The sequence below is a fragment of the Megascapheus bottae genome, chromosome X (genome assembly GCF_031878675.1).
Source record: "Megascapheus bottae isolate mThoBot1 chromosome X, mThoBot2.hap1, whole genome shotgun sequence".
Classification (NCBI taxonomy): domain Eukaryota; kingdom Metazoa; phylum Chordata; class Mammalia; order Rodentia; family Geomyidae; genus Megascapheus; species Megascapheus bottae.
Genome location: NC_143547.1, coordinates 91,764,286 through 91,779,456, shown reverse-complemented (window position 1 = coordinate 91,779,456; position 15,171 = coordinate 91,764,286). Strand labels below are relative to the sequence as shown.

The 15,171-nt window shown below is 39.7% G+C and overlaps 1 protein-coding gene across 4 annotated transcripts in view; it reads right to left on the bottom strand.

Moving 5' to 3' along the window:
- Phf6 (PHD finger protein 6) overlaps window positions 1-13,295 on the bottom strand; it is a 58,396-nt gene extending 45,101 nt beyond the window's left edge. Inside the window, exons 1-3 of one of the 4 annotated variants that reach the window (XM_090325956.1) lie at window positions 13,118-13,295; window positions 8,575-8,758; window positions 8,229-8,330 (exon numbers count right to left, since the gene is read on the bottom strand). In XM_090325956.1, the coding sequence (XP_090182082.1) occupies window positions 8,229-8,330; window positions 8,575-8,712 (240 nt within the window). In that variant the 5' untranslated portion in view covers window positions 8,713-8,758; window positions 13,118-13,295. Of the gene's footprint in view, window positions 1-8,228; window positions 8,331-8,574; window positions 8,759-9,113; window positions 9,199-12,413; window positions 12,835-13,117 lie in introns of those variants that run through there. The other 3 variants (XM_090325953.1, XM_090325955.1, XM_090325954.1) reach the window with 3 other exon arrangements.
- Between the last annotated feature and the right edge of the window lie 1,876 nt (window positions 13,296-15,171).

The following is a 15,171-nucleotide window of genomic DNA, read 5'->3' as shown; positions in this document are numbered from 1 at the left end:
AGTAGCTAGGGTTAAAGGCTACAGCTGACAGCATCTGGCTTGAAGCACCATTTTAATGAGTTAGAAATGACCCAAGATTTCCATAGAAGAAAACAGACCCAGAATAAATGGTTTAAATTGAGATATGATGGAGTTATTTAGAAAAATGAATTTCTCAAATCTGAAGTTTAGGTATCACTGGTCTTGTTTCAGGTTAGCTGGGTAGACTCATAATTTCCTGGCATCTTTAAGAACATATCCAGTTGCCAGTGGTGCAAACTCAGAAGAATGAGATGTGAGGCTTGAAGCCAGCTCGACAGAAATTCTTATCTCCAATTAACCAGGAAAAAGTTGAAAGTCGAGGTGTGGCACAAGTGGTAGTCTCAGCCTTCAGTGAAATTTTTTTTTAAAAAAAGGCCAATCAACTGGGGAGGGAAATGGGTACCAAGACATGTGAAAGGGTATCAATGTATGTGAATTAATGCACCTTCTATCTGGCAAATATCATGTAACCCTTTTACTAATTACAATAAAAAAAATAGAAAAAAAGGCCAATCAAGAGAGCAAGGCTCTGACTTCAAGCCCAGCACCTTCACAAAGAAGAAAAAGCAGACAAAAATATTACCTTGAATGGCTTAAAGGTATTCTTGCCTAGGGCTAAGTAAGGTGAATTAAATGTCCTCCTAAACTGTTTCTGTTCTTGCAATCTGGGACAGAATCTGACATAGGTACCAATTAGTCAAAGTAGCTAGCCAATGCAATCTTTTTAGTGATCTTACTATGTAGCTTTATATTCAAAGATAACAGTCTTCAAAAAAACTGCTCAAGTGTCAGACAAATTCACAAAAGCAATGGTAATTTATAAATTTGCCTGGGAATCTGCTTCTTGTCTAATTATCTGGAGAATCAGAATAGACAGTACAGATGTGCTGTCTCCATATGGTTCCAACAGGATCTGGAAATCATTTTGAGGAAAGTGTGTATCTAAACTTCAAAATCAGGGGCTGGGAGTTTGGCCTAGTGGTAGAGTACTTGCCTATCATGCACGAAGACACAGGTTCAATTCCTTGGTACCATATACATAGAAAAAACCCAGAAGTGGTACTGTGGTTCAAGTGGTAGAGTTCTAGTCCTGCGAAAGCCCAAGGATAGTGCTCAGGCTCTGAGTTCAAGGCCCAGCACTGGCAAAAAAAACTGGCTAAACTTCAAAATCAGGGCATCAAAGGACAGAAATGGTATACTCTATCAAATATCTCCTGGTCTATCTTGGTGGTTATATACTGACAAATGATGGAAAAGAGAGGTGAATATGTTTATGCAGAATAATATTTGTATTTTTTGCCACTTCCAGCTTTTTCTGTGTATGTGTTACTGAGGAATCGAATCTAGGGCTTCACGCATGCTAGGTGAGCACTCTACCACTAGGCCAAACTCTAGGTCCAATGAAGAGCATTCTTTTGATTTTTTGATGGAAACCTTGGAAAACATGCATATGGCTAAAAGAACATAGGAACCGTACACTGGCATCTCCTGTGCTACTTAGTGCTCTTAGTGCTCCTATCCTCTCAAGACTTAAACTGAGCAGATCGTGTGTGTGTGTGTGTGTGTGTGTGTGTGTGTGTGTGTGTATGCGTGCGTGTGTCATACCTCAAGCCTCAGCCTCTTTTCTGTGGGGCAAAAGTGTACACCATTGAAGACAATAGCAAAACAGTCCTGAAATTACTCAGGAGTCAGTGCTCCTGCTTCTGATTATTTTCAAAGGGTATTCATGACCTACTTTTCACCAAGAAATGCAAATGAACAGAAACCATGGCAAACAAGCTCACAGGATAAAAGGCCTCCAAAAGGCAATGAGAACTGGGCACCAGTGGCTCACACATGTAAACTTAGATACTCAGGGGGCTGACATCTGAGGATCATGGTTCAAAGCCTGCCCAGGCAGGAAAGTCTGTGAGGCTCTTATCTCCAGTGAACCACAGAAAACAGGAAGTGATGCTGTGGCTCAAATTGGTAGAGTACTAGCCTTGAACAAAAGAATCTCAGGGACAGCACCCAGCCCTGAGTTAAAGTCTCAGTGCTGACAAAATGAGAATTAGGGAGGGAGGGAGGAAGGGAGGGAAGGAGGGAAAGAAAAGAGACAATTATAGCAAGGTCCTGTTGGCTCATGCCTGTAATACTAGCTACTCAAGAGGCTGAGATCTGAGGATTGTAGTTCAAAGCTAGGCAGAAGAGTCTGTAAGTCTCTTATGTCAAATTAACCAGCAAAAAGCAGGAAGTAGAGTTGGGGTGGAATGGTAGACTGCTAGCCTTAAGCATAAAAATAAACCTCAGTGACTGCATCCAGGCCCTGAGTTCAATTCACAAGACTGGCACACACACAAAAAGGCAATTACATATAATTTATCAATCTATGTAATGCTCTGCAGTTTTTCTCCCTTCCATTTGATTTATGGCCGGCCCTTTTATTGCTTAGACAAATCTATACCAGGACAAGTAAATGAAAATCTAGAATTTCAGTTACCTGGAAACATACTTTTAAAATCCAAAATAATGAAAAGAACCAAAGTGGAAGGTAAAAAGACTCCAGAAAGATTATTTCAAAGTAAAATATATAAATGTTGGTCTCCTATTCCTGATGGAAGTTATTTAAATTGTGACATTTGAAGATAGAAGAAAGGAAGCAAAATTATATGCCCTGGCTTAATAACACTCTTACTGTTGCTCCTCAATGCTAAATGTCCTCAGTAGCAATTGGCTCCTGAAATAAGTGATCACTTTCTTTTTTGTCATGGGGCTTGAACTCTGGGTGTGGGCACTGTCCCTGAGCTCTTCAGCTCAAGACTACCACCGTACTCCTTCAGCCACAGCCCTATTTCCAGTTTTGTAGTAGTTAATTGGAGATAAGTCTCATGGGTCTTTAGTGTCCAGGCTGGCTTTGAACCACCATCCTCAGATCTCAGCCACCTGAGTAGCTAGGATTACAGGTGTGAGCCACCACGCCCGGCTTGTTGATTTAAAAAAATTTTTTTGCCAGTCCTGGGGCTTGAACTCAGGGCTTGGGCACTGTCCTTGGGCTTTCTCAAGGCTAGAGCTTTACCACTTGAGCCACAGCACCACTTCCAGTTTTTTCTGTTTATGTGGTACTAAGGGATTGAACCCAGGGCTTCATGCATGCTAGGCAAGTACTCTACCATTAGGCCATGCTCTGGGCCCCAGTGATGACTAGTTTTAAAGTGATGCTAGGGATGGAATCCACTGAAGAAATCCTTTACATCTTTCATAGCAGTTTTTAATAGTGCATTATCTATTGACAGTTGGTAAAAAGAGAAGGTTCGTGATTTGTTAAGGTTATATAATGTGTGTGCAGCAGTTATAAAAACATAGGCCTGATACTCATGCCCTATCCACTCAGGAGGATGGGATTTTGAGGACCAAGATTCAAAGCTAGCCTAAGCAGGCAAGTCTGTGAGAATCTTATCTCCATAAACTACCAAAAATGTCAGAAGAGCCAATAAGTTTGGCCAACATTGTGAAGTTGAACAACAAATGTTGGCAGGGAAAAAGGAACTCTACTGAGCTGCTGGTGGAAATGTAAACTAGTACAACCACCTGGAAGGCAGTCTGGAGATTTCTCAAAAAACTAAAAATAGACCTTCCCTATGATCCAGCCATACCACTCCTAGGCATGTACCCTGACCATCATAACCCAGGATATGATAAGGACACCTGTACAGGTATGTTCATCGCTGCACTATTCACAATAGCCAAGTGATGGAAACAACCCAGATGTTCCATAATAGAATGCATCAAAAATTGTGATATCTATATACAATGGAATTTTACAAAGCCATTAGAAAGAATAAAATAATGTCATTTGGCCATTCATGGTGGCTCATCCCTGTAATCCTTGATACTCAGGAGGCTGAGATCTGAGGATCAAGGTTCAAAGCCAGCCCAGGCCCAAAAGGACCTGAGACTCTTATCTCCAATTAACCTCTAGAAAATGGAAAGTGGGGCTTGGCTCAAGGGTAGGGCAGTAGCCTTGAGCTGCAGAGCTCAGGGACACTGCCCAGGCCCGGGGGTAGTGTGGTAGCCTTGAGCTAAAGAGCTCAGGGACAGAGCCCAGGCCGAGTTCAAGCCCCATGACCCACTAATAATAACAATAACAATAATAATAACAATGTCATTTGCAGGGAAGTAGATGGAACTAGAACACATCATGTTAAGTGAGGTAAGTCAAGCTCAAAGACAAACAGTCCATGTTCTTTCTGATATGTGGAAGTTACATCTAAAATACACACGGATATGATAAATTATACAGGATTCCATACTCACACACAGTGAGACCAGAAGAACATACTCTTAGGATAGAAACACAATGGCTTATGCCTAAGTGTCTCTTCATGTTTATATAAAATAATAATGGGCTGAGAATGTGCCTTAGTGGTAGAGTTCTTGCCTAGCATGCATGAAGCCCTGGGTTCGATTCCTCAGTACCATATACACACAAAAAGCCAGAAGTGGTGCTGTGGTTCACGTGGTAGAATGCTATCCTTGAGCAAAAAGATCAGGGACAGTGCCCAAGCCCTGAGTTCATCAAGTCCCAGGAGTGAAAAAAAATATAAATAAAATGATATACATACTAAAATGAACTCTAAGATATGGAAAAAAATTCTTTATTTTTGAAGTTTTTAGTTTTTGATGATTGCCTTTTTTACCTTCTGTATGGTATGTTCATGTGTATATCTTTGGGAGGGTGGGGGAGAACCCAAAAGTCTCCCCTTAGGAAAACCCAAGGGAACGTGTGAAAAGTGCAGCAGTGGAGGTCACTGGACACTGAAGAAACTGAACTATACAACTTGTGAGTGGAACTAGGAGGGAGGGACTGGGAGAGGAGAGAACAGAAGACACCATATGAAAGGAAATGGACTCATGACCTGACTCAAGTAATTGAAATTCTTCTGTACATCACCTCTAGAATAGCAATAAAGCAAATTAATATTTTAAAAAATCCAGAAGAAGAGCTGTAACTCAAGTGGTAGAATGCCAGTCATGAGCATAAGAAGCTTAGGACAAGCCAGGTGCTGGTGGCTCATGCCTGTAATCCTAGCTACCCAGGAGGCTGAGATCTGAGCATGGCTGTTCAAAACCAGCCCGGCAGTAAAGACCATGAAACTCTTTCCTCTAATTAACCATCAGAAAACTGGATGTAGTACTGTGGCTCAAAGTGGTAGAGCAGTAGCCTTGAGCTGAAGAGTTCAGGGATAGTGCCTGGGCCCAGAATTCAAGCCCCATGACCCACCAAAAAAAAAAAAAGAAGAAGGCCTGAAGCATAGCCTAGTGGTAGAGTACTAGCCTGGCATGCATGAAGCCCTGGGTTCAATTCCTCCATACCACATACTCAGAAAAGGCCAGAAGTGGAGCTGTAGCTCAAATGGTAGAGTGCAAGCCTTGAACAAAAAGTGTCCAGGCCCTGAGTTCAAGCCCCATGACTGGAAAAAAAGAAAAGAGCTCAAGATAGCAACCAGGCCCAGGCCCTATGTTCAAACTCCCAAACCAGACCCCTATGAGGTCCTGGGTCCAGTCCCTACCACCATAACTAAATACATACATACAGACATACATAGACAGCCCTAGTATGCTTTGTATTAGTGTTCAGTGATATGCACAAGAGTATGTATACATACACACACATAATCAGTGCAGTGGAAACCACCCACATATATTCTCTATTTTAAATAATTTTGTAAGGTGAGTTCAAGCATTATCTTTTTTACAGGTAAAGGAAACACGGTTAGAGGAGTAAGTTATTCAGGATCACCCAACTAAAAAATGTCAGAATTGGGATAATTTTTTCCCAGTCCTGGGGCTTGAACTCTGGGCCTGAACACTGTCCTTGGGCTTTCTCAAGGCTAGAGAGCTAACATTTAAGCCACAGCACCACTTCTGGCTCTTTTGTTTTGTTTTGTTTTGTTTTTAATATATGTGGTACTAAGGAATCAAACCCGGGTCTTCCTGCATGCTAGCCAAGCTCTTTACCCCTAGGCCAAACTCCTGGTGCCAGAATGACTGGGATTTTTTAAAAATACAGTTTCCTGCCAGGTACTGTGGCTCACACCTGTAATCCTGGCTACTAAGGAGGCTGAGATCTGAGGATCATGGTTCAAAGCCAGTCTAGGCCCTAAAGTCCATAAGACTTTTTTTTTGGCAGTCCTGGGCTTCAGCTCAGGGCATGAGCATTGTCCTTGGGCTTTCTCAAAGTCAGAGCTCTACCACTTGAGCCACAGTACCACTTCTGGCTTTTTGCTATGTATGTGGGACTGAGGAATCAAACCTGGGTCTTCATGTATGCTAGGCAAGCACTCTACCACTAGGCCAAACTCTGGGTCCCTAAAGTCCATAAGTCTCTTATCTCCAATTAAAATACTCCTCTCAACACAAAAGCTTAGTGTGAGCTAGCACTAGTGGCTCATGCCTGTAATCCTAGGTACTCAGGAAAGCTGAAATCTGAGGACCAGGGTTTGAAGCTAGCACAGCAGGAAAGTATGTGAGATTCTCATCTCCAATTAACCACCAAAAAGTTGGAAGTGGGGCTATGGCTCAAGTGGTAGAGTGCTAGCCTTGAGAAAAAAAATACCCAGTTCCTGGCACTGATTTAAGCCCTAGGCCTGGTGTACACATGTGTGAGCACAAGTGGGTATGTGCACCCCACATACACACATACAGACATACAGAGTTTAGTACGGTGGTTCACATGTGTAAGTGTGGGTTGACAAGACGAATAAGGAAGAGGACCAATTCTCTGAGGCTAGCTTCAGGCAAAACTCAAGAACCTCATGCCAAAATTAAAGCAAAAATAGCTAGGGTGTGGATTAAGTGTTAGAGCATCTTCTCAGCAAGTACAAGTCCCTGAGTTCAAACTTTACTACCAACAAAAAAAGTGAAACTGGGGCCGGGAGTTTGGCCTAGTGGTAGAGTTCTTGCCTAGCATGCACGATGGCCCAGGTTCGATTCCTCGGTACCACATACATAAAAAAAAGCTGGAAGTGGTGCTGGTGCTGGAGCTCAAGTGTTAGAGCTCTAGCCTTGAGAAAGTCCAAGGACAGTGCTCAGGCCCTGAGCTCAAGCCCAGGACTGGCAAAAAAAAAGTGAAACTTACTATTGCTATCTATTTACAGGGTGGCAATAGAATGATAAAGTATTTTCATGGGGCCAGGAATGTGACCTAGTGGTAGAATGCTTGTCTAGCATGCACAATGTCCTGGGTTTGATTCCTTGTTAACACATACACAGAAGTGGTGCTGTGGCTCAAGTGGTACAATGCCAGCCTTGTGCAAATGAAGTTCGGGAATACTTTCCAGGACTGAGTTCACTCAGGACTGGCAAAAAAACAAAAACAAAAACAAAAAACAGTTAAGGTGTCATTAAAACTAAAATGGTTATATGAAAGAGTCCTATAAAGCTGGTCAGAAAACTATTTAAAACAGTGAAACACTTGATAGTGAAGTTAATGAAGGTAACTTAATGGATATTATTTAAATAAAGGGCTTAAAAAAGAAAAGTAGCTACTTGAAAATAAATCCTTCAATTAATTCAATGATGTTCCAAATCATCATTATCACAAATATCAATTGAGATGACACTCCATTTCTAATACAGTAATACACTATCCTACCAGTGTGGTCACTGGTCATGAAAGTAACAAATTACATGATCTATGTGCTGCTGCATAGAAACAATTGTATAATTCACCACAGGTTATCCAAAGTCCTAAGTGCTAAATCATATAGCTAAACCACAGTAAAATACTCTGCTCAAAAAGTGGGATCATTTTCATGTTGACATGGTCCTGTCATCTTCCTTTGTAATAACCATAATAATTTTAGTGAAGGTGGAAGAGAAAAACATGCCAGGATTATTTTTAAAAACACATATGTGAAGACTAATTGGTATATGCAAATTAAACAAATGGCTTGTTTTGTAAGTAATCATGGCCTGTATAAAGATTTTTATTCTTTTTCAAAAGGAAAATATTTGAATAATATAAATATTGATTTACTCCTTTTTTTGTTGAGTGGTAAATAAATTAAATCCAGCTTTCCATTTAATGGGCTAGGGAATATTTTTCTAAAAACCTTCAATTTATAATTCTACTCAGTGAATAATGCAATACATTCTAAAATAAGCAATTTCTTCTTTAATGAGTTTAAACTAATTTTTATACTCAAGAGGCAGAAATACCAACTTACCAGCTTTGTGCCTCTTTTAATTTCCTTTTGGACATCTTCAATAGAAAATCCACCAAGACTTTCATTATCAGAGTGTGATGATACCAAAGCAGATGAAAAGAGCTATAAATTACATAAAGAAAATAAGATTTATATATGTAGAGCTACATTTAAAGTTGTTCTACTAAAACCAGAAGGAAGATGTTAAATTTAACAATAAGTGGTCTACTAAACACAACAGAACATTAGTGACAAAACCATTTCTTCACTGAGTGGCTTTATTTCTGTATTGAGAAATACTCATACACTATGAAGCTGCTCTCTTAGGAATGGCTTGATGGTTTAGAGAGACTGCCCAGATACTTACCATGCACTTGTGGTGTGCTGCCACCTTCTGGTTTTCAGATATTAGTAACTGTCCACATTCCTTGTCTCTATTTGACTTACAAAAGCCACATTTGCGCTGTCTCGTAGGCCCTTTTTTCTGTTCAATTGAGCTTGACATGATTTTTATATTGCTGTTAGAATGTCACTTTAAGCCTCAAGAAATGCTACAGAGAGGAAGAATGGCAACAAATAGTTAATTACATTTTAAAATCAATTTGTACAGAGTTCCGTAAGTAGTTGACTGTTTGATCTAGGATTTAATATGTACACTTAAAATGGCTACTTAGTAAATATCAAAACCCAAGATTATTTCAATTATACACAGAGAGAGACAGACAGACAGACAGAGACATAAAGAGAGCGAGAGAGAGAGCGAGAGAGCGAGAGAGAGAGAGAGAGAGATAGAGAGAGAGAGAGAGAGAGAGAGTCACCAAAAGGGGAAAAAAACCATTAAATCAAGTGTAGAGAAATTGAAAAAAATCTAACTGCTTTCAAATTAGGACCATGTGAAATAATTACTTTTTGTTGGTAAAAAATGTACACTCAGCTGGGTCCTAGTGGCTCATGCCTGTAATACTAGCTACTCAGGAAAATGAGATCTGACAACTGTAGTTCAAAGCCAGCCCAGACAGGAAAAGTCCATGAGACTCTCATCTCCAATTAATTACCATAAAATGCTAGAAGTAGAGCTATAGCTCAAGTGGCAGAGCACTAGTCTTCAGCAAAAGAAAAGAAAACTCAGTGACAGTGCCCTTCAGAGACTAGGATCAAAAAAATTGTAAAATGTAACCAGGCATGGGAGCATACTTGATTATCATAGGACCTGGGAGGTTGAAAAGGAGGAATGAGAGCTTGAAGATAGCCTGGGAAAAATGAAGAAAAGAACAATGTACAATACTAAATCATCATCCGTTGGTAGCAGTTAGTAAGAACATTTTAAGTACAGTGAGGTACCTATCAAGGAAATAAAGAATTATGTATCTAAGAGAAGAACAAAAACTACTAAGAAAGCTACACAATATCCAGAGGGAACAGAATTCTATAACTGCTCAATTTCCTTAAGTTCACATATTACTAAAGTATTTTTAATTACTAGAAAAAAATGAATTTACTTAACCATGGCTTTGGAGAACTTATTTTTAAAAACCTGAGTTATTTTCAAATTTAAAAAAATAATGTAAATAATTCTTAATACATTGATTTTTTATTTGTATTCTATTCATTTTACACAAAAATGTGTCCTCAAATGCAAGCGTTAGGACCCAGTTACATAAAAGGTATATACTATATGATTGAGATTTACTTCATGCCTACTTATTAATTAAAGTCAGAGGTATTCTAACTGCAGTAATTCCATATGTCAATTAGTATAACACTGCTTAGTGGAAGGCATTTTTTTCTGAATGAGCTTATATTTGTTCAAATGATAATTATAGGTAGCACAGACAAAAGAAAAGGGAAAGAAAAGGTGTAACACGGACGTCTTCAGATTTAAATGATCATTTTCAACATCAATTCTTAAGAGCCTGTGTACTTATTCCAAGCCTAAGAAATTCAACACCCAGTATGCAATAAACCACATCACAATCAATAAAATCTCAAACTAAATACGTTTATTAAATTATTTCATTTTTTTTGCACATTTAACCCTTAAAAACTATGCTGAAAAAACATTGACTCATTTAACAGTGCACAGTAGCCTTGTGAGAAGTATCTCTTCACCTGTAATAGGACCAGCAAGATAATCTTGTGTCTCCAAACCATTGAATGCTATTCAACATAAAAATTTAGATAACTCATTAAAATTTTATGTGAAGTTATCAAGAAAATATCTTCTCATTAATTTATGTCATCTAGTATTTTCTTTTTTCAACAGAAGTCTAATAGATCTGACAAGTAAATGTGTGCCTTGATGACTTTAAGAAAGTCTTAAGGCTGTCCACAATTTTAAATACCTCAGTCTTCCCAGTGGCATGAGATACTTTTTAATAGTACTGGATTCACAGCACTGAGTATAAACTCTGAACCTGATTGAAAAGAGGCAGGATTCTGTTTAGGATTAAAGAGAAAAAGATAGAACAGAGAAACAAAAGAAACAAAAGGGGAAGTGTGTCTGCATTTGCTCAGGCAAATATGTGTTCAGTTGCTTTATCAAGAATAGAAGTGCCCAAATTTTCAGAATTATGCAAAACAGCAAAATTCACAAACAGCATCAAAATCTGCTATTCAAGTGTTATATTAGTGTTTGTTATTATCATGAAAGAAGAACAGACATTCTGAAGTCACCATGATGTATTCAGCATTTCTGCCGGCCATCCTGGCCAGTAGAAAGCAAGGCGCCCATTGTAAATCTAATCTGCATAGATATCTTTAATATGCAATTTGTACACAATCCTAGCACTGAGTATAAAACTGCTCTAAGGCAAGTAAAAATATGAGAGTGGAAATTTACTTTTTACTGTAAAATTTAATTCTAAAATGAAATTTCCCCAAATTCTATCCATGTTGAATTATTTGTCATTCAATTAATAAACAGGTAAATTTCTCATCCTAATTTTGAGAATTTGCTTTTCTAGATATGAAAGACACCAAAATTTAAAAGAGGGGGGGGGAAAGCTACTCCTTATTCTTCATTCCAAAATGTTCTTTTGTATTTCCCTGTAATGACTTTAAATATAATTTGTAGAGTGAACAGAGCTGCATAAAAAAGTGTAAGAAACCAGTTTTAAAAGTTTCCCCAATATGTAATGACTAAATGGATTTTTCCACTAAAATTCAAATAATGCGTCTGTGCATATCTTAATGATGTTTTACAGCCTCCTTCCTTTATAAAACATGAAGTGGAGAACATCATGGAAACAATGAGTCCTGGCAAAAATGTCTATCAGAGACATACAGATTTTTATCTCATGCTGTCACATTTGTGGTCTCTTGTAAGTAAAATTAGGGCATTCCGAAGAACATTACTAAGAGTGTGGTAATGATTCCAAGATATATGGTATTTTCCCTTAAGTGTACTAAGGTTTTTCGGGGCTACCAGCGATCAAAGTTTGGTGCTCGCTCCCAACAATAAAAAACCTTTTCCTTTAAAAAAAAATCTGAAATTACGGACAGAGTAGGAAAGTAGCAATAAAAAGATAGCAATAATAGCATGGAAATTATAATTGAAACGTCTAACTGAATACGAAAAAAGCAGATTAGGCAGGTTGAAGCAATCAATAACATTTCTGATTTTTCCAAGATGCTTAGGAGGTACCAAGGTAGAAATGGCTTGAAACATCGAGGACAGCATTCACGAAGTTGAGGGCTCATTCAGTGTTTGCTATCTGAAAGAACATTTTCAGAGAAAAAGAAAACAAAACAAAAACTGCAGTTCCGGAAGAATAAAACATTCCCTACGCAAGCCAAAATTTAATATACAGATCCAGATACATCAACGCGATCGTCGAGAAGATACAGTTAGGAAAAGTTAGAGTGTAGAGAAAGAAATCCGTAAGAGGTGTACCGGAAGGGCACCTGAATTTGGTTGCACGATATTGTTACATGTTTCGTACTCCTTTTTTTTTTTTTGCGGTTATTCAAAAGGAAACTAAAGGAATTTTCCAGTTGTTTCAAACCCAAGGAGTAGAGAAAGAATTTAAGCTATATGAATATGATCTGGTATTATGTAGTAAGCAAATAAAAAGAAAAAAAAAGGATTCTGTGAAACCCAAGCGATTGTTTGAACTTCCACTTGGAATATTGAAATGCATGGAAATTGCAAAAGAGTACCATGGCTGCTAGCCTATATCATAATAAAGGAAGGTAAAGCTAGCATACCCAATCTTCTCCGTTATTTATTCTCCCATTGCACAATTCGATTCCACGATCTCTATGTAATCCAGGCGCTAGATAAAACTCGAGAGAAAGTCTCTTGCTCTAAAACACTTCAGCAGGTCCCTTTCCGTGTTTAAGTCGGGGTCTCCTCATCGTCCTTTCACCACGCTTTCCCCAAGGTGGCCAAACAGCACCCCCCCATTTTCCCTACGCCCCCTCCCCCAGGAGGTGGTCCTTGCTTTTTCTCCATCAGTTTCACCCCTCATTTCCCTACCCTGGGAGTTTTTTTCCCCTTCATTCCGTAAAGGCAAAAACCCTCATTGCCATGCTAACAATTCTTTTCCCACTTTCTAAAGCGGGAGTCACCGTCTTTCCCAAAACATGTTCGAAGGCAACCGTCAAAGACTTAAAAAAAAAATCCTAGTTTTTTTTCTCCCCCCCCCTTCTCAAAGGTTGCACCCTCCACCCCTGAAGTCAAGGCATAAGCTTCCCTTCTTCCCCCAGGTACCCCCAAAGCACTTTCTTAGCAGCCATGGTGTCAAGTGCCTCCAATGAGCGGCGCTTCTGGGGTTCCTGACAATAAAGGAAGACCACCAACAGTCGCCCCTTAACAACAGGCAGGGGCGGCGGCCTGGCTACCGCCATCCTCCTTGTCTTCTCCCGCCTGGCAGAGAATGGGGGGGGCCCTGGGTTCCCTGGGTACTCACCACTAGGGCCCCGAGGCGGATGGCAAGAGAGAAGCGCCAATGAGGGGAAAGAGAAAGAAGTCGGTCTCCGTTCTCCAGCACTGCCTGAGAGCGGGGCTCTGTCGCCGGAGGTTGTTTCCTTTCATTCGAGGAGAGACAGGCTCGCCGAGCGCCCTTACGTCGCCTCCCCCTCCCTTGTGCACGCACACGACCCACATAGCGTTGATACGTCCTGAGCGTGCTGCGGACTTTGGTTGGCTGCAGAAACAGGGAGGTGGAAGCAATGAGGACACGGCGCATGTGCATAGGCCATTCTCTGTACGGATCGGGTAGCAGACCCCGCCTCCTGCTCGAGCGCCTACCTTCTATTCTCCGCTCCGCCGCTCCGCCGACTGTTTGGGGCAGCATCTAAGGGACCCGAGAGAAAGAGATCGCAAGATTGCCCTGAAGTTGGAAGGAGAAGGAGTAGAGTTAGCGACAAAAAACCATTGCAAGCGAATTTTGGGTAGCCACATGGCAACAGTGATTCAAATAAATAGGCCTGAGATCCCTTGCACTTGCTCACCCAGGCCCTTCCACATCCATTATTTCATTGTAGTCTCGTGGTATCCCTTTGAGGTCCTCTGGTCGCCTCGTTTTACTGTCCGCAAAGACAGGAACTCATATGTACTTAGTCTACCTACATTTCAGTCCTTGTGCAAATCATTTTAACCTCTACACCTTAACCCTCATTTTTATCATGCAAATACGAATATAAGCATATGTCCCTGATTTATGGTGAAGAATGAGACACTGCAACCAAAGAATGTACTACTATGTACTGTCCCCTGGCGTACAACACACCCTTTATATATCCCTGGGTTGGCACAGTCAGGCAACATAAGCACTCTCCTTTACAACACGCAGATAAAGCAAAAGCCTAAAACATACCTTTTTGTCTTGCATATAGTGGAAACAGTCTACTTGAATTTGAATCTCTGTTCCCTCAGTTCCAGCTGAATGACCTTGATCACATTACATTACCTCTCTGTCCCTCAGATTCATCTCGTCCAAAATGGAGAACATAATGTTATACATGTCAAAAGGTTGTTGTGAAAAAGGGGTTGATATAATATATAAATTACAGACAATGATACCTGGGCACATACAATACTCTATTATAAAAAGCAACTTTTCTTATTTACTTCTGGCCTCACAGACTGCAAGCCAGTCGTTTTTTTTTGTTTTTTTTTTAACACTGCTGAACATTTAAATACATTCTTTAAGGAAAAGAAACTCTTGTTTTCATTTCTTTTGCAGCGAAGGTCTATTTCCACTGTTTTAATATCTCCACTCTTGTGTGAACCTTCTACATTTTCTCTGTAATGTTCACCTTAAAATGTAATCCACAAAAAGACAGTGAGTGTAGTTTAGTGTCAATCCCATTCAAATAGGTATACCACAAAAATGAACAAATCACTCATTATTTACCTGCAAAAACTCCTCCTTGTATCAAGGCTCTGTACTTTAAGAAAGAGTGGCTATATTTTTGGGAGAAGATCCAGATTGTGTATTCCAAACATTTATGGTATATGTAAAAAACAGGTCCACCAACATCATGTTCTATCAGCTTTAGAAGCTAAGAGGCTGACAAAGATAATTATGTAAGTGAAAAATATAAAACTCATACACTATCTTTTCAGGTTATGCCAAACCACACCTCTCTCTTCTCTCTCTCTCTCTCTCTCTCTCTCTCTCTCTCTCTCTCTCTCTCTCTCTCTCTCTCTCTCTCTCTCGTTCATTTTTCCTTGCATTCATTTAAACAAATGTTGATACAATAGCCATTTCCAAAACTACTGTTTAATACACAAAGGTGACACATATCAATATAGCTCATACTCCACCCTTAAACTCATGGTCTAAAACAAGAGACAAACAAGGAAACAAATTCAGTATATTGTCATAAACACTATAGAAAACATGTTTGCTAGACACAGTGGCTATCACCTGTAATCCTAGATACTCAGGAGACTGAAACCTGATGATTATGGTTTGAAGCCATCCTGGCCAGGAAAACCTATTCCATAAGACTGCAT